The following is a 19644-nucleotide window of genomic DNA, read 5'->3' on the forward strand; positions in this document are numbered from 1 at the left end:
AGCGCACCCGGCCAGACCTGCAACAACCCTGTTCATAAGTCGCTGAAAAGTGGCAGGTGCATTACGCAGGCCGAAACTCATAACCGAATACGAGTACAGACCAGAGGGTGTAATAAAGGCAGAGATTTCACGTGCCCTACTCGTTAGTGGCACCTGCCAATAGCCCTTTAACAGGTCATATTTGCTCACAAACTTAGCTGCTCCGACTTGATCTACGCAGTCCTCCATCCGAGGAAGAGGAAATGAATCTGGCTTAGTGACAGCATTTACCTTACGGTAGTCCGTACAAAATCTGTTTGTTCCATCCGGTTTACTGACCAAGATACAGGGAGAAGCCCAACTGGAGAAAGAAGGCTCTGCTATCTTACTCTCCAGCATTTACCTGACCTCAGCATCCAGACAACGCAGTTTCTCTGCAGAAACTCTATAGAACCGCTGACGAATGGGGTCAGCACCTCCAATGTCAATATCATGTTCTATCAAGTTTGTACGTGTTGGTGTATCAGAAAACAACTCTGGAAATTTCCGAATCAGACCAACCATCTCTTTTCGCTCATCAACAGGTAAATGAGTAAGAAGGTCGTCCAAAATATCCAGTGTCTCTGAATTTTTCAATCTACCTTGCAATATGCAATCGTCAGGACCAGGAACATCTTCCTCATCATGCACAGACCTAGCATGATAAGAACCACAGGATGTAACGGTATCAGCCAAAAGAACAGGTTTACCGTCCTCTGTTGACTCCCACTGTTCAGTCTCCGTTGAACGTGCATAATAGGGTTTTAACAAATTTACATGGCACAGTTGGTGTGCTTTTCTCCGTTCTGGAGTGGCAACTAGATAATTCTGCTCAGTGTACTGGCGCACCACTGTATATGGACCTTGAAACTTGGCTTGAAAAGGAGAACCAACAATTGGCAGCAGAGCAAGAACCTGGTCACCTGGACTAAAGTGACGAGGCTCAGTTCGACGATCAAATATGCCCTTCATCCTTTCCTGTGAAGATGATAGCTTTTCTTTCGCCATTTCACCAGCGGCGTACAAGCGTCGCCGGAAATCACACACATACGATAACAGGGACTGAGGAGGCTCGGGAGACTTCCAATCATCCTGGAGAACAGATAAAAGTCCACGCACCCTATGTCCAAACACAAGGTCATTTGGACTGAAACCTGTGCTCTCCTGTGAAACCTCCCTAGCGGCTAACAGTAACCAAGGCAACCCCTCCTCCCAATCCTTATCCATCTCAGTACAATAAGCTCTCAACAAAGACTTAAGTGTTTGATGGAAATGTTCCAGTGCTCCTTGACTTTGCGCATGATAGGCGCTAGACAAATTGTGTTTAATATGGAGCTGTTGGAGAACCTGACCAAAGAGATTAGAGGTGAAATTTGATCCTTGATCACTCTGAATGACCTTAGGGATTCCAAACAGTGAGAAAAACTGAGTCAAAGCTTTTAACACATACTTAGTCGTGATAGACCGGAGAGGATAGGCAGCAGGAAACCTAGTGGTCTGACACATCACAGTCAACAAATAATTACTACCCTTTTTAGAACGAGGCAGAGGACCAACACAATCAATAATCAGGTACTCAAAAGGTTGGCTGAGTACAGGAATAGGAAACAGTGGTACCGGCTTAACCTCTCTAGGCTAGGCGGGACGAATTCGTCCCACCTACGTAACAGCCACTGCTATCTGGTGGCGCGATTTTCAAAACCTTAAAAATCCTATTACTTCAATTTCTCAAACATATGACTATTTTACAGCCATTTAAAGATAAGACTCTCGTTAATCTAACCACACTGTCCGATTTCAAAAAGGCTTTACCACGAAAGCAAAACATTAGATTATGTCAGCAGAGTACCAAGCCAGAAATAATCAGACACCCATTTTTCAAGCCAGCATATAATGTCACCAAAACCCAGAAGACAGCTAAATGCAGCACTCACCTTTGATGATCTTCATCAGATGACAACCCTAGGACATTATGTTATACAATACATGCATGTTTTGTTCAATCAAGTTCATATTTATATCAAAAACCAGCTTTTTACATTAGCATGTGACGTTCAGAACTAGCATACCCCCCGCAAACTTCCGGGGAATTCGCTAACATTTTACTAAATTACTCACGATAAACGTTCACAAAAAGCATAACAATTATTTTAAGAATTATAGATACAGACCTCCTCTATGCACTCGATATGTCCGATTTTAAAATAGCTTTTTGGTGAAAGCACATTTTGCAATATTCTAAGTACATAGCCCAGGCATCACGGGCTCGCTATTTAGACACCCGGCAAGTTTAGCACTCACCATAATCATATTTACTATTATAAAAATTTCATTACCTTTTGTTGTCTTCGTCAGAATACACACCCAGGACAGCTACTTCAATAACAAATGTTGGTTTGGTCCAAAATAATCCATCGTTATATCCGAATAGCGGCGTTTTGTTCGTGCGTTCCAGACACTATCCGAAATAGTAAAGAAGTGTCACGCGCTTGGCGCAATTCGTGACAATAAAATTCTAAGTATTCCATTACCGTACTTCGAAGCATGTCAACCGCTGTTTAAAATCAATTTTTACGACATTTTTCTCGTAGAAAAGCGATAATATTCCGACAGGGAATCTCCTTTTCGGCAAACAGAGGAAAAAATCCCAAAGGCGGGGGCGGTCATGCGCATAAGCTAGTGTCTCTTGATCGGCCACTTGAGAAAGGCGATAATGTGTTTCAGCCTGGGGCTGGAATGACGACATTCTGTTTTTTCCCGGGCTCTGAGCGCCTATGGACGACGTGGGAAGTGTCACGTTAGAGCAGAGATCCTTAGTAAATGATAGAGATGGAAAAGAAGTTCAACAAATGGTCAGACAGGCCACTTCCTGTAAAGGAATCTCTCAGGTTTTGACCTGCCATTTGAGTTCTGTTATACTCACAGACACCATTCAAACAGTTTTAGAAAATTTAGGGTGTTTTCTATCCATATGTAATAAGTATATGCATATTCTAGTTACTGAGTAGGAGTGGTAACCAGATTAAATCGGGTATGTTTTTTATCCAGCCGTGTCAATGCTGCCCCCTAGCCCTAACAGGTTAATAGCTTGATTAGGTTTACCAGTTAATTGACAGGTGTGACAAGTTTTGAGAAAATCAGAAACATCTCTCTTCAATCTAGGCCAAAAGAAATGTCTTAATATGCGATTGTAGGTTTTCCTGACACCCATATGTCCAGCAACGTCATTGTGAGAAGTAGTCAAAACCAACTCACGAAGCTTAACTGGTACCACAACCTGACTAATCGCCTCCCCCAGAAAACAACTACCATGAGACATCCACTTTCTCATCAGGACATCCTCTTGGAGAAAATATCCCTGTGCGACATCTCCCAACTGTTCCACAGGCACAATTTGGTCACGCAACTTCTCTAATGTGGGGTCAGTCCGTTGCGCATCGATTAGATCGGAGCGGGGTACCTGAATATGCTTCCTGCACTTTACCAGTCAGCACACACTGCAACATTAAAGTTCGGTCAGAACCAGGCCAACTCCTAGCGTCAGCAACACACTCAAACAACGAAAAGAATGTCTCAGGGTCCCTTTCATTAAACTGAGGCAACAACCGTAAATTCCCAACAATGTCAAATGTGTCCGGGGCACGACCAAAAGAGGAACGATTCCTAAGTAAATCACCTTCCCAGAGCAAACTCTCTCCTGAGAGCTTTCCTTCCCTAACCAACTCTAGTCGCTCTTGTTGCAGCTTGATCTTAGCACGCTCCATATCCTGTTTAAATTCCAATTCCTTTTCATATTTTAACCGATCAGCACGCTCCATATCCTGTTTAAATTCCAATTCCTTCTCATATTTTACACGATCATGCTCTAGCTTCTCACGATCGTGCTCTAGCTGTAACAGAAGCAGCTCTTTCTGCTGTTCAAAAAGAAGACTACTAGGACTAACCGATGGAGCGGTAATTGTAACATATCGGGGAGACGGCGAGTCCTCAGCAGAGGCTGCCCCAGTGGTATCTTCAAGAATACCACTCTCCATCAGATTGGCTTTCAATATTAACCTAATAGAATTTTTTTTACGTTTATCACTAATTTCAACCTTATAGTGTTCAGCAACCTCCAACAGCTGTTCTTTAGTACATACATCTAACAGTTCCTTTGATGGAAAGCGAATGAACTCGTCTACTTTAGACGCCATAGTCAAAAAAATTCTCACTCAACCCCTCTACTGAGCACACCAGACCACAAAAAGAGAAAATACAATCACACCGGGCACCACAGAAAAGAGATGAGAAATGGAGCTTCCCCAAAATCTACAATAACTCAACCCTAGTCTTCATGCAGATTTGCGGTGGGTAATTATGCACTGTAGCCCGCTGGCAAGGAAGTAACCCCCCAGCACGCTGGTAGATTCCCCCAAGCCACGGATGTGCCCCCGAGACAACGGCTCAGTCCACAGACACCATACAAAAATAACAAACATTAACAATGCCCAACATATTCCAAAAATGAAACACGTCGCTAAGCCTATCAGGGGAAAAAGGTTATAGCTCCGGGTAGTAAGTTTCACTACCCTATCCAAATCTCCCACCAAGGTACACAGCTGATTGTACTCACCTCAGACCAACGTCCCAACAGCAAGTAGAACAAGCGTTTCCAGGCTAGGCAGGGGCCTGGAAACTAACCAATGTATTCTCTCCAACACAGCACACAAACCAAACAAACAAAGGCAACCAATACTGAGCACCAAACTCAAACTAACAAACAAAGCACCTCAATTTAACATACCTCCACGTTTTCTCCCAAACACAAGTTCAAGATCCCGGATGAGCCCCCACTTGTTACGAACCGGCTCTGAGTTCGCAACAAAAGGGAGACAACGTGGAGACAAGGAGTATCAAAATATATATTTATTAACTAAAGTAACTAAATAATTAACAATGGCGTGTGTAATCAGTAGTGTAAGTGAGTGTTTTGCATACCTGAATGTAATAATGCAGGGTGTTGAAAGGTGCCAAAGCAAATAACCAAAAAGCCACAAAACTACACAACCAAAATCAACAAAGTGTCTGCATGGAGAGAGTCCCCCTTAATGATTGTGGATGAGGTCTATTTATCCTGGGACCCAGCCGGGCCCAGGTGCTTCCCATTTAGCTGACGACCCTTCCAACTCCGCCCACCGGCATCCTAATAAGGAAACAAGAACAAAGAGAGAGAATACGGCAGACAGTGGGAGGGTCGTCACATGAATAATACTTAAAAATATATATTTTTTATAATTTGTACAGTTCTTTATTACAAATGTAGTTATTTGTTACATTTGACTGTAAAACCTAGCAGTACTACTTATTACTGAGAGTGAGGCGGATATAACATTTTGCTAAAAAACATTTGTCTAAATAAAACCGTTAAGCGATAGATTGGTCTGTGATTGAACAGCCCCATGCCATAATTAGATAGTGGGAAAAATATACCAATTGTAACGATTGTCGTGTGTGGAGGACCAAGACGCAACAGGAAAGTGTATACTCATCTTTTTTTAATATTGAAGAAAGTGAAACACGTATACAATTACGAAAACGACACTAAAAGTTCTGTCAGGTAAAGAACACAAAACAGAATACAACTACCCACAAACCACAATAAACACACCCCTAATTATAGGACCTTCAATCAGAGGCAACGATAGACAGCTGCCTCCAACTGAAGGCCCCAACACCAATTAACTAAACATAGAAATACAAATGACTAGACAGAACATAGAAATAAACAAACAGAACAATAACCAAAACCCTGGACTAATAAATCAAATATCCCTCTACATGGACACACACACCCACCCTGAACCACATAAAACAAATGCCCCCTGCCACGTCCTGACCAAACTAAACACTAACAAATCACACAGGTCAGGTCAGAACGTGACAGTACCCCCCCCAAGGGTGCACACCCCGGATGCACCTAACAAAAAGAAAATACAAAAATAAACCCCAAAACAAAAATATTCACAGCTTATATGGGAGGGAAGGGAGGGCGGCCACCGTCACCGACGATGCCTCTGCAACGCTCCCCCCTTCCCGCATACTAGTCCCTACGGAGGTGGCTCTGGAGAGGGACGTATCCCTCGCTCCACCACTTGCTCACCCCTCTTCTTTGCAGACTCTGGGGCGAGGTCCCTCTTTGTTGACCTCGGACTTGGAGTCCTCGCAACGGGCGACTCTGGTTGCACTGGACTGGAGGACGACTCTGCCTTAGGCGTTGGGCACTCTGGGTTAGGCGCGTGCACTGAAGGCCTGGTACGTGGGGCTGGCGTAGGGGACGCCGGACTAGGCCCACGTACCTCAGGGCTAGTGCTAGGGGCAAGAGTAGGACGAGTTGGGCTGGGCTGCCGCACTGGGAGCCTGGTGCTGGCTTCGGGGGAGTCAGACTGGATACACGCACCTGTAGGCTTGTGCGGGGAGCAGGGATAGGTCGAGCTGGACTAGGCTGCCGCTCGGGAAGCCTGGTGCGCGGTGCTGGCTTCGAAGGAGCCAGACTGGATACACGCACCTGTAGGCTTGTGCGTGGCGCAGGAATAGATCGAGCTAGACTGAGCTGCCGCTCGGGAAGCCTGGTGCGTGTTGCTGGCTTTGGAGGAGCCAGACTGGAGACACGCACCTGTGGGCTTCTACGAGGAGCAGGAGTAGGATACACCGGGCCTTGGGTGAGTACTGGAAGTCTCGAGCGCACCTCCTGCACAACCCGTCCTGGCTGGATGGCAGTAGAAGCCCTGTACATTCAGGGTGCTGGTACAGGGCGGACTGGGCTATGCAGGGGCCTGATGGTCGCCGTGCGTAGAGGAGGTGTCCTGTAGCCTGGACTTCGGAGGCGTACCGGTGGCCAGACGTATTGGGCTGGCATCCTCCTTCCAGGCTGGATGCCCACTCTAGCACGGCCTTTGCTTGGGGCTGAGATCACACGCACCAGACTGTGCGTGCGCATGGGCGAGATCTTGCGTACCTCTTCGTACTTCGGCGCTCTCCACTCCATGTGCTCCCCATAATAAGCATGAGGTGTTGGCTTCAGGGGCATCCTTTGCCCAGCCACCCACCCCGTGTGACCCCCCCAAAAAAATGTCTTGGGGCTGCCTCTCAGGCTTCCTTGCTAGCCTCGTCCCAACGTACTTCTCCCGGTCCTCACCGTTCCTTCGCCACGGACCTTCTCCCGCCAGAATTTCCTCCCATGACCACGATTCCCTGTAGTCCTCCTGCTTCCTTGGCTGCTCCCTCTTCTGTTGCTTGGTCCAGTTGTGGTGGGTAGTTCTGTAACGATTGTCGTGTGTGGAGGACCAAGACGCAACAGGGAAGTGTATAGTCATCTTTTTTTTAATATTGAAGAATGTGAAACAAAATGAACCACGTATACAATTACGAAAACAACACTAACAGTTCTGTCAGGTGAAGAACACAAAACAGAATACAACTACCCACAAACCACAATACAAACACACCCCTAATTATAGGACCTTCAATCAGAGGCAACGATAGACAGCTGCCTCCAACTGAAGGCCCCAACACCAATTAACTAAACATAGAAACACAAATGACTAGACAGAACATAGAAATAAACTAAGATAGAACAATAACCAAAACCCTGGACTAATAAATCAAATACCCCTCTCTACATGGACACATACACACAACCACCCCGAACCACATAAAACAAATACCCCCTGCCACGTCCTGACCAAACTAAACACTAACAAATCACACCTTTACAGGTCAAAATGTGACACCAATCTCTTTCATAATTTCTTTAAACAATAAAAACTAATTTCCAACATTGGTGAAAATGAATATATAGCGCAGTGTAATTAAACTCTTTAAGTACATTGCACAACAATGTCATTGTAGAACATAAAAAGACAAGACTCTCGTTAATCTAACCACACTGTCCGATTTCAAAAAGGCTTTACAACGAAAGCAAAACATTAGATTATGTCAGCAGAGTACCCAGCCAGAAATAATCAGACACCCATTTTTCAAGCTAGCATATAATGTCACATAAACCCAAACCACAGCTAAATGCAGCACTAACCTTTGATGATCTTCATCAGATGACAACCCTAGGACATTATGTTATACAATACATGCATGTTTTGTTCAATCAAGTTCATATTTATATCAAAAACCAGCTTTTTACATTAGCATGTGACTAGCATGTGACTAGCATTCCCACCGAACACTGCCGGTGAATTTACTAAATTACTCACGATAAACGTTCACAAAAAGCATAACAATTATTTTAAGAATTATAGATACAGAACTCCTCTATGCACTCGATATGTCCGATTTTAAAATAGCTTTTCGGTGAAAGCACATTTTGCAATATTCTCAGTAGATAGCCCGGCATCACAGGGCTAGCTATTTAGACACCCAGCAAGTTTAGCCTTCACCAAACTCCGATTTACTATTAGAAAAGTTTGATTACCTTTGGTGTTCTTCGTCAGAATGCACTCCCAGGACTGCTACTTCAATAACAAATGTTGGTTTGGTCCCAAATAATCCATTGTTATATCCAAACAGTGGCGTTTTGTTCGTGCGTTCAAGACACTATCCGAAAGGGTAAATAAGGGTGGCGAGCATGGCGCATTTCGTGACAAAAATGTTCTAAATATTCCATTACCGTACTTCGAAGCATGTCAACCGCTGTTTAAAATACATTTTTATGCAATTTTTCTCGTAAAAAAGCGATACTATTCCGACCGGGAAAGCCTGTATACATACAAAGAGAGAGAAAATAAATACATCTCGTGCCCTCGTGCACGAGCGTGAGTCTCAGAGTACTCTGACCAGCCACTATCCAAACGCGATAATGTGTTTCAGCCAGAGGCTGCCTCGATATCATTCAGCTTTTTCCCGGGTTCTGAGATCCTCAGTCTTCAATAAAAAGAGCCACGATGAACAACAACTTGTCAGAGACGGCGCTTCCTGTTTGGAATCTTCTCAGGTTTTTGCCTGCCATATGAGTTCTGTTATACTCACAGACACCATTCAAACAGTTTTAGAAACTTTAGGGTGTTTTCTATCCAAAGCCAATAATTATATGCCTATTCTAGTTACTGGGCAGGAGTAGTAACCAGATTAAATCGGGTACGTTTTTTATCCGGCCGTGTCAATACTGCCCCCTAGCCCTAACAGGTTAAGCAGCGGCAGCAAAGACAATTAATCCCCTCCTGGATCAAGACCCATGTTGCCCATATTATTTTGTGCGTAAAGAAATTAAATAATGTGTGTGTGTGAGTGCGCATGTGTGTCTATGCATGAGAGTGAGTGAGTTAGGGCTGACCCCATTTAGTCTGCTGGTCAATTGTTTGGTTGATAGGCTGTTGGTCAACCAATAATTTTTTTATCAAGCTGTGCCAAATACCCTACATCGACCAAAAGTCTGTGGACACCTGCTCGTCGAAAATCTCATTCCAAAATCATGGGCATTAATATGGAGTTGGTCCCCCCCTTTGCTGCTATAACAGCCTCCACTCTTCATGGAAGGCTATCCACTAGATGTTGGAACATTGCTGCGGGGACTTGCTTCCATTCAGCCACAAGAGCATTAGTGAGGTCAGTCACTTATGTTCGGCGATTAGGCCTGGCTCGCAGTCGGCGTTCCAATTCATCCCAAAGGTGTTCGATGGAGTTGAGGTCAGGGCTCTGTGCAGGCCAGTCAAGTTCTTCCACACTGATCTCGACAATTCATTTCTGTATGGACTTCGCTTTGTGCACGGGGGCATTGTCATGCTGGAACAGGAAAGGGCCTTCCCCAAACTGTTGCCGTAAAGTTGGAAGCACAGAGTCGTCTAGAATGTCATTGTAATGCTGTAGCATTAAGATTTCCCTTCATTGGAACTAAGTGGCCTAGCCCAAACCATGAAAAACAGCCACAGACCATTATTCCTCCTCCATAAAACTTTACATTTGGGCAGGTAGAGTTATCCTGGCATCCGCCAAACCCAGATTCGTCCATCAGACTCACTCCAGAGAATGCGTTTCCACTGCTCCCAGAGTCCAATGGTGTCGAGCTTTACAGCACTCCAGCCTACGCTTGGCATTGGGTATGGTGATCTTAGGCTTGTGTGCGGCTGCTTGGCCATGGCATGAAGCTCCCGACGTACAGTTTTTGTGCTGACGTTGCTTCCAGAGACAGTTTGGAACTCGGTAGTGAGTGTTGCAATCGAGGACAGATGATTCTTTACACGCTACGTGTTTCAGCACTTCGCGGTCCCGTTCTGTGAGCTTGTGTGGCCTACCACTTCGCAGCTGTGCCATTGTTGCTCCTAGACATTCCCACTTCACAATAACAGCACTTACAGTTGACCGAGGCAGCTTTAGCAGGGCAGAAATTTGATGAACTGAATTGTTGGAAAGGTAGCATCCTATGACGGTGCCATGTTGAAAGTCACTGAGCTCTTCAGTAAGGCCATTCTACTGCCCATGTTTGTCTATGGATTGCATGGCTGTGTGCTCGATTTTATTCATCTGTCAGCAATGGGTCTGGCTGAAATAGCCAAATCCCTAATTTGAAGGGGTGTCCACATACTTTTGTATATATAGTGTATATAAAAAAAGATATATGGTACACGAGACACCTGTCTGATTCACCCCTGTGAGTAGACTAATCCATTGGTGGGGAGACCGCAGCGATGGCACACCAGTATCACCACAAGTACATTTACTATTAATTACCAGAATTTCTAATCTACAGTGTTTGTTTGGTTATTGCTGACTGCTGGTGTAGCCTATTACCGCCAACTTCAGGAGCATAACTGCAGCGAAGGCCAGCAGCACCGAGAGGGGGGGGGTTCGGGTCAGAACAGGTTTTTTTTCTTCTGGTTTGGCTATAATGATCTCGTGCTCCCTCTTTAGTAATTTGTGTCCATTTTTAATCGCAGTGCTTAAAGCATCAGACAAGCTCAGTAGCCTACATATAGCTGATTTTATTCAAACATATGGTGTCTATATATGGAAAAATACACGTTTAAAAAACGTTGACCAATCTATTGGTTGAAAGAACAGCCAACTCTCGGTCTAGCGGGGACAGCCCTAGAGTGAGTGAATGAGTGAGAGACCGGGAGAGAGGGAGAGTACGTTCACATGTGTATGCTGTAGCAGGATTTGGGCCATGCACCAAGGGATGGGGTTTGGGGAACATGCTTGGCAATCCTTCCAAGACTGCCTCTATTCTATTCTCAGTGCCTGGGAACTGAGAGCTGGGCAGGATTTAAGATGGCTGCAGTGCCGTGTCCATTCAGTGTCCCACACTAACGAGAGACCCTAACAACAGTCACTAATGACACAGTCCCTAACGAGCAGTCAGGCCAGAGGGGGCGATCAAAACAGAGCGCCCTGCTGAGTTTAACAGGGGGCTTATGTCCCCAACCAGGACACACTGATCTAAATAGATATGGAGTAGAGAGAGAGGGAGGGAAAGACAGTGTTTCCACAAGTACATAGAGTAGCCGGCCAAATCGGAGAAGTAGTTCAAACGTATTTGCAGAAAGAGCTATTTTTGTGTCCTCTGGTACATCCTAATGCCTTGATTCCATCTGAAATGCACAGCATAATTATTGGAATACTTTATCGAGTTTACTTACCAGATAGGAAAAATGTATCGCCACAATGTTTATTCTTCAAATTATGTATTTTATTTAAACAGACACATTTATTAAATTAAAGGTTTTGTTTATCCAGGTTTCCGTTTTTCCCCAGTTTCAGGCTTATTATATATATATATATATATATATATATATATATATACACACACTGCTCAAAAAAATAAAGGGAACACTAAAATAACACATCCTAGATCTGAATGAATGAAATAATCCTATGAAATACTTTTATCTTTACATAGTTGAATGTGCTGACAACAAAATCACACAAAATAATCAATGGAAATCCAATTTATCAACCCATGGAGGTCTGGATTTGGAGTCACACGCAAAATTAAAGTGGAAAACCACACTACAGGCTGATCCAACTTTGATGTAATGTCCTTAAAACTAGTCAAAATGAGGCTCAGTAGTGTGTGTGGCCTCCATGTGCCTGTATGACCTCCCTACAACGCCTGGGCATGCTCCTGATGAGGTGGCGGATGGTCTCCTGAAGGATCTCCTCCCAGACCTGGACTAAAGCATCCGCCAACTCCTGGACAGTCTGTGGTGCAACGTGGCGTTGGTGGATGGAGCGAGACATGATGTCCCAGATGTGCTCAATTGGATTCAGGTCTGGGGAACGGGTGGGCCAGTCCATAGCATCAATGCCTTCCTCTTGCAGGAACTACTGACACACTCCAGCCACATGAGGTCTAGCATTGTCTTGCATTGTTGGCCCTGGGAGGAACCCAGGGCCAACCGCACCAGCATATGGTCTCACAAGGGGTCTGAGGATCTCATCTCGGTACCTAATGGCAGTCAGGTTACCTCTGGCAAGCACATGGAGGGCTGTGCGGCCCCCCAAAGAAATGCCACCCCACACCATGACTGACCCACCGCCAAACCGGTCATGCTGGAGGATGTTGCAGGCAGCAGAACGTTCTCCACGGCGTCTCCAGACTGTCACGTCTGTCACATGTGCTCAGTGTGAACCTGCTTTCATCTGTGAAGAGCACAGGGCGCCAGTGGCGAATTTGCCAACCTTGGTGTTCTCTGGCAAATGCCAAACGTCCTGCACGGTGTTTGGCTGTAAGCACAACCCCCACATGTGGACGTCGGGCCCTCATACCACCCTCATGGAGTCTGTTTCTGACCGTTTGAGCAGACACATGCACATTTGTGGCCTGCTGGAGGTCATTTTGCAGGGCTCTGGCAGTGCTCCTCCTTGCATAAAGGCGGAGGTAGCGGTCCTGCTGCTGGGTTGTTGCCCTCCTACGGCCTCCTCCACGTGTCCTGATGTACTGGCCTGTCTCCTGGTAGCGCCTCCATGCTCTGAACACTACGCTGACAGACACAGCAAACCTTCTTGCCACAGCTTGCATTGATGTGCCATCCTGGATGAGCTGCACTACCTGAGCCACTTGTGTGGGTTGTAGACTCCGTCTCATGTTACCACTACAGTGAAAGCACCGCCAGCATTCAAAAGTGACCAAAACATCAGCCAGGAAGCATAGGAACTGAGAAGTGGTCTGTGGTTACCACCTGCAGAACCACTCCTTTATTGGGGGTGTCTTGCTAATTGCCTATAATTTCCACCTGTTGTCTATTCCATTTGCACAACAGCATGTGAAATGTATTGTCAATCAGTGTTGCTTCCTAAGTGGACAGTTTGATTTCACAGAAGTGTGATTGACTTGGAGTTACATTGTGTTGTTTAAGTGTTCCCTTTATTTTTTTGAGCAGTGTACATAGACATAGAATCACTGGCCACTTTAATAATAGAACGCTAGTCATTTTAATTATGTTTACATACCATTTTTCTCATCTCATATGTATATACTGTATTCAATTCTACTGTATTTTAGTCAATGCCACATTGCTCATCCTAGAATTTATTTACTAATTCCATTCTTTTACTTTTAGATTTGTATGTATTATAAAGAATTGTTAGATACTAATAACGAGAGTCTTGTCTTTAAAATGGTGTAAAATAGTCAAGCGCAAGCGTCTCACCTAGCCCATAGAGGTTAATGACTCCAACCTAAGTGTATGTAAACTTCCGACTTCAACTGTATATCCAGTCAAAAGTTTGGACACACCTACTCATTCAAGTGTTTTTCTTTATTTTTACTATTTTCTAGCCAAAAAAGACAAATCAAAATATATTTTATATTCTTCAAAGTAGCCACCCTTTGCCTTGATGACAGCTTTCCACACTCTTGGCATTGTCTCAACCAGCATGTCCCCAGTGAAAATTGCACCCCTGATCATCGCTAACGGCCACACAGGGGCATTCTCGTGGCCTCATTGACAAAGTTGCAGGAAATATGAATCACTGATACATTCTGTTCATGTCTTATGATAAACTTGGGCAAATTAATTAATGTTCAATACATTTAGTTGATTCCCTGCTAAGGTCAATACGTTTTTGAATATTGTTGAATTCCGTTTTAATGCCTGGAGTCCGTGAGGGCCTAATTATCATATTTGGATCAGAATAAAGGTTCTCCATTGCCCATTGTTCCTGCAGTAATGATTCACCATCTTCATCGAATGTTTTCATAATGTATCTGCACTGAAGAAAAGCCTAGGCCTACCTGTAGCCTGTGCAAAATAGGGAGCTAAATGAACGTCTCTTTCGCGGATGCGATTGGTTAGGCTTCACTGACGAGACGTCACTAATTTTAGCGTCACCGTCTGGCAAACCCCGACATCCTAGGAAAGGTATACTTGTCCCAATATGATTCCATGGACATAAATATAACCACGTTGCATGATTCATGAATGGCAAAGGGTTATAGGAGATAGACTTTATTTCAGTTAGATCGACACCTTTTCTAAACTAGTCAACACTTGCTGTTCAGTTGTCATCAACGCACAGTAAATAGCCTACTATGCGTCATGACTCCGTGTGGCTGGCAATGTGAAACACGCAAAAGAAAATCAATTAACGTGTCAGAAAACAATAATTAGGCTAAGTCGTGGGTTTTGACCCATCGTTACAACTTAGGTTGTAATGGTCTCTCCCTCCATGTAAAGAAAATTGACTGTTACCAGAGATCTATATATAAATTTGGGCTGGGCGATATGGCCAAAATATCATATCATGGTATTTTTCAAATTTGACGGTATTTTAAGTTTTTGATTAAGAAAAGTTCTACATTTGCATTATGAGTAGTGCGTGACCCTAGGGTGGCAACACATCTAAATTATTTCAATGGGTCTTTCTCCATTCTGATTGTTTAATACTGTTCAATTCAACTTCAACCTAAAATCATTTCCTGCATTTCCATCAATTTCTGCATTTCCTGCACTCATTTGAGATAATTTCCACACTGCCACTATATGGGCAAAAAAAACGACGCCTTATTTTTAACCAAACGTTGCAACTGCGATTTAGATCAAAAACTTGGGTGAACTTTTGGAATCATGGAAATAGAATGTTTATACTAACTCTATAGTTAGTTAATAGTGGGCACTTTGAATAGTGTTGTTTGACATGACAACGAATGAAAATGCCATGGAGGAGTAATTGTGACAGGGTAGGAACCAAAGTGATGTTCAGTGTTTCCTAGGGGACTCTATAATCTTTGGCTACATTACATCTTTATTCATGTAGTCAACATATTCATGCTTCGCCAATTCCTCTTTGATTTAGAAGATATTGTTGCACAAACAACATGCTGATTTAGGCCTCCATCAGCACTGGTATCAGGCTGTATTAGATAGCTACGTTTGCTCTTACTCAGTACTTTTATTAGCTAGTTAGCTAGCTAACTAGCAATTAGCATTAGTGGCTAACACGATTTAGCTTAACTTGCTAAGAATTTATTTTGTATTTTTATTTTATTTCACTTTCATTTAACCAGGTAGGCTAGTTGAGAACAAGTTCTCATTTACAACTGCGACCTGGCCTAGATAAACCAAAGTAGTATGACACTGACATCAACATAGAGTTACACATGGAATAAACAATAAACAAGCCAATAACACAATAAACAAGTCAATGACACAGTAGAAAAAAATAAAGTCTATATGCAGTGTGTGCAAAAGGCATGAGGAGGTAGGCAATAAATAGGCCATAGGAGCAAATAATTACAATTTAGCAGATTAACACTGGAGTGATAAATGAGCATATGATGATGTGCAAGTAGAAATACTGGTGTGCAAAAGAGCAGAAAAGTAAATAAAATAAAAACAGTATGGGGATGAGGTAGGTAGATGGGTGGGCAATTTACAGATGGACTATGTACAGCTGCAGCGATCGGTTAGCAGCTCAGGTAGCTGATGTTTACAGTTGGTGAGGGAAATAAAAGTCTCCAACTTCAGCGATTTTTGCAATTCGTTCCAGTCACTGGCAGCAGAGAACTGGAAGGAAAGGCGGCTTTGGGGATGATCAGTGAGATATACCTGCTGGAACGTGTGCTACGGGTGGGTGTTGTTATCGTGACCAGTGAACTGAGATAAGGCGGAGCTTTACCTAGCATAGACTTATAGATGACCTGGAGCCAGTGGGTCTGGCGACGAATATGTAGCGAGGGCCAGCCGACTAGAGCATACAGGTCGCAGTGGTGGGTGGTATAAGGTGATTTGGTGACAAAACGGATGGCACTGTGATAGACTGCATCCAGTTTGCTGAGTAGAGTAATGGAAGCGATTTTGTAGATGACATCGCCGAAGTCGAGGATCGGTAGGATAGTCATGAAAAAACAAACTAGCTTTTTGCAGATGTAAGAAACACAAACTAATATTGTAATTATAGAACGCTTGTGGATCCAAGTTGCATGTGCTGCACTGACCATGCAGACTGAACAAAAGTGTCTTGTGATCAAGCAACAACAAATGCTCTCCTTGAGTGACAGGGGGTGGGTGGGACTAGGTCTGCGTGGAAAGCGGCATGGAGAGAGAGAGAGAGCGGAAAGGGATGACTCAAGTAGTAGAGTAAACTATACAAATGGACATTACACACGGCATATCACATTTAAAAAAAAAAAAACATTCAAATACCGTTACAGGGAAAATAAAAACCAAAACCGGTCCGTGCATCAATACCGGTATATAGTAAAGCCGGTATACCGCCCAGCCGTAATATAAATGACGAGATGCTCATGTCTCCACCCTAACAATGGGAGGCGGTGTCCCAAAGGCAGGAAGGCGACAAGATTAGGTCCAAAATAAGCCCATAGAAACGCATTGGGTTATTTTGGGCAGATTTTGGCGAGAGTGAAACCTCTCACTTCGCCTCATCCTCGTTGCTGCGTTTCCCTGTCATCGCTCACTTTGTGACTAACTGACAGGCAACTGTCCTATCAATAGATCGCTAGAAGATGCATATCGTTCATTCAAGCGGGAGAGGGCTCAACGGACTAGCGAATTGAAACTTTTACATGAAAAGAAGCCTAGTTAATATGAAGTGGTAAAATATAGCCAGATGAAAATGAGCCTGTAACCGGCTGATTAGCAGACAGCCGGCACTAATGGAAAACACAGAGAGAGTGAGAGCGAGATTGGGATAGAGAGAATGACAGGCACACAAGGGAATGAGAGAAAACTATAGAGTGAGACAATATGAATATGAGCGATAGGAGTGCAAATAAAAAGACAAATGGGAGGTAGGTGAAAGATTGAAAGTGAAACACTGGAGAAGGAGGAATAAAATAGATGGATGGAGAGACCCAGAAAGGCATTGAGAGAATGAAGGAGGAAGACAGATTGTTTGTTTTACTAAGGAAAAACAAAGGAGATAGACAAAGGGAGCGACGTGTATAGAAAACGAGAGAGAAAGAGAGAGAGAGCTGACGGCCTCTATTCAGAGAGAGGCGTCTTTACTTTCCTTTTTTGGTTAACCTCAGCAAAGCTCCTATAAGCTCATAAGGAGTGTTGATCCCAATGGAGGCCAAACCGCCTCCACGGCAACTCCAATGCTGGCGAACGTGTCCCTGGCAACCACTTCCCACTCTGCTCCTGACTACATTACCAATGGTTCCACTGGATGGCTTTTAATGGCTACTGTAGCAGCGTGTTCGAGGGGATCAGCCTGAGCAAGGCCCTGAACAGATTTGCTCATCTTAAATCATGTAATGAGTAGTTATTTGGGATGCATGATGATTTGTAGATCAGTGATTCTGCACATAGCCTTGGTAAGTATGCCTGTAGATTCCCTTATGACAATGCAGCGAGCCACAGTCAGCCGTCAGGCACAGTCACACCACAGTTTCACTAAAATACTCAGGATTAGCTAATTGGCTGGCTGGGCTCCATGAGGAAAGAGATGGATTCATCCTCTCACCGTGTGTATGGTTCACACGCTAAACCTGCTAAGCTGAACTAGGATTCACTCTGGGGACAAGACAGAACCATCCACAGTTATTCATTAATTACTAGGCCTAACCTCTGGTCAGCCTACCGATAACTACCAAAATAATGGAAAAACTGGAGTAAATGAGAGATACAAAGTACTGTATATTAAAAGCAGGTGCTTCCAAACAGATGTGGTTCCTGAGTTAATTAAACATCTCATCGTACATGTATAAAAATGCTGGGCAGGCCATTATTTTTGCTACCTTGGCTATGCCCCCATAGGTTGACAATGCTCCCATCCACACACTCCATAACATGCTGGGTTTGGATGACCCAACTGCTGTGTTGCAAGCATTGGGTCACTTAGTTGGGTTGATGTCTTTAAAAATGGCTGGGTTATTGATGCTGAGTTATTGAGCGATGATCCAATGGGACATATCAGAAGACTGGAGGAGTGGCTTAGTAGGGACATGGTTTTCAGATAGTTATTTTTGGCTACCCGTGAGTAAATGTTATTATGGTTCATCTGTTCTGTTGTGTTGTATTGTTATCACATGTTAACCTCTCTAGGGTAGGTGGCACCAAATCGTCCCACCTACGTAACAGCCAGTGTAATCCCGTGGCGCGTTATTCAAAAAACCTCAAAAATGCAAAAACTTCAATTTTTCAAACATATTACTATTTTACACCATTTTAAAGACAAGACTGTCGTTAATCTAACCACACTGTCCGATTTCAAAAAGGCTTTACAACGAAAGCAAAACATTAGATTATGTCAGCAGAGTACCCAGCCAGAAATAATCAGACACCCATTTTTCAAGCTAGCATATAATGTCACATAAACCCAAACCACAGCTAAATGCAGCACTAACCTTTGATGATCTTCATCAGATTTACATTTACATTTTAGTCATTTAGCAGACGCTCTTATCCAGAGCGACTTACAGTAGTGAATGCATACATTTCATTTCATACATTTTTTTTCTGTGCTGGCCCCCCATGGGAATCGAACCCACAACCCTGGCGCTGCAAACACCATGCTCTACCAACTGAGCTACAGGGACAACCCTAGGACATTATGTTATACAATACATGCATGTTTTGTTCAATCAAGTTCATATTTATATCAAAAACCAGTTTTTTACATTAGCATGTGACTAGCATGTGACTAGCATTCCCACCGAACACTGCCGGTGAATTTACTAAATTACTCACGATAAACGTTCACAAAAAGCATAACAATTATTTTAAGAATTATAGATACAGAACTCCTCTATGCACTCGATATGTCCGATTTTAAAATAGCTTTTCGGTGAAAGCACATTTTGCAATATTCTCAGTAGATAGCCCGGCATCACAGGGCTAGCTATTTAGACAACCAGCAAGTTTAGCACTCACCAAAGTCAGATTTACTATAAGAAAAATGTTATTACCTTTGCTGTCTTCGTCAGAATGCACTCCCAGGACTTCTACTTCAATAACAAATGTTGGTTTGGTTCAAAATAATCCATAGTTATATCCAAACAGCGGCGTTTTGTTCGTGCGTTCAAGACACTATCCGAAAGGGTAAATAAGGGTGACGAGCATGGCGCAATTCGTGACAAAAAAATTCTAAATATTCCATTACCGTACTTTGAAGCATGTCAACCGCTGTTTAAAATCAATTTTATGCAATTTTTCTCATAAAAAAAGCGATAATATT

At 43.6% G+C, this 19644-nt stretch overlaps 1 protein-coding gene across 2 annotated transcripts in view; it reads right to left on the bottom strand.

Moving 5' to 3' along the window:
- Nucleotides 1-19644, bottom strand: part of aif1l (allograft inflammatory factor 1-like) — a 61218-nt gene that overhangs the window by 13107 nt on the left and 28467 nt on the right. Inside the window, exon 6 of one of the 2 annotated variants that reach the window (XM_014128126.3) lies at nt 4909-5200. The exons of the other annotated variant lie outside the window; for it this stretch is intronic. Coding sequence (XP_013983601.1) covers nt 5164-5200 — 37 coding nt within the window. The 3' untranslated portion in view covers nt 4909-5163. Of the gene's footprint in view, nt 1-4908; nt 5201-19644 lie in introns of those variants that run through there. 2 annotated transcript variants of the gene reach the window in all.

Source organism: Salmo salar, chromosome 11 (assembly GCF_965601325.2).
Source record: "Salmo salar chromosome 11, fSalSal1, whole genome shotgun sequence".
Lineage (NCBI taxonomy): Eukaryota > Metazoa > Chordata > Actinopteri > Salmoniformes > Salmonidae > Salmo > Salmo salar.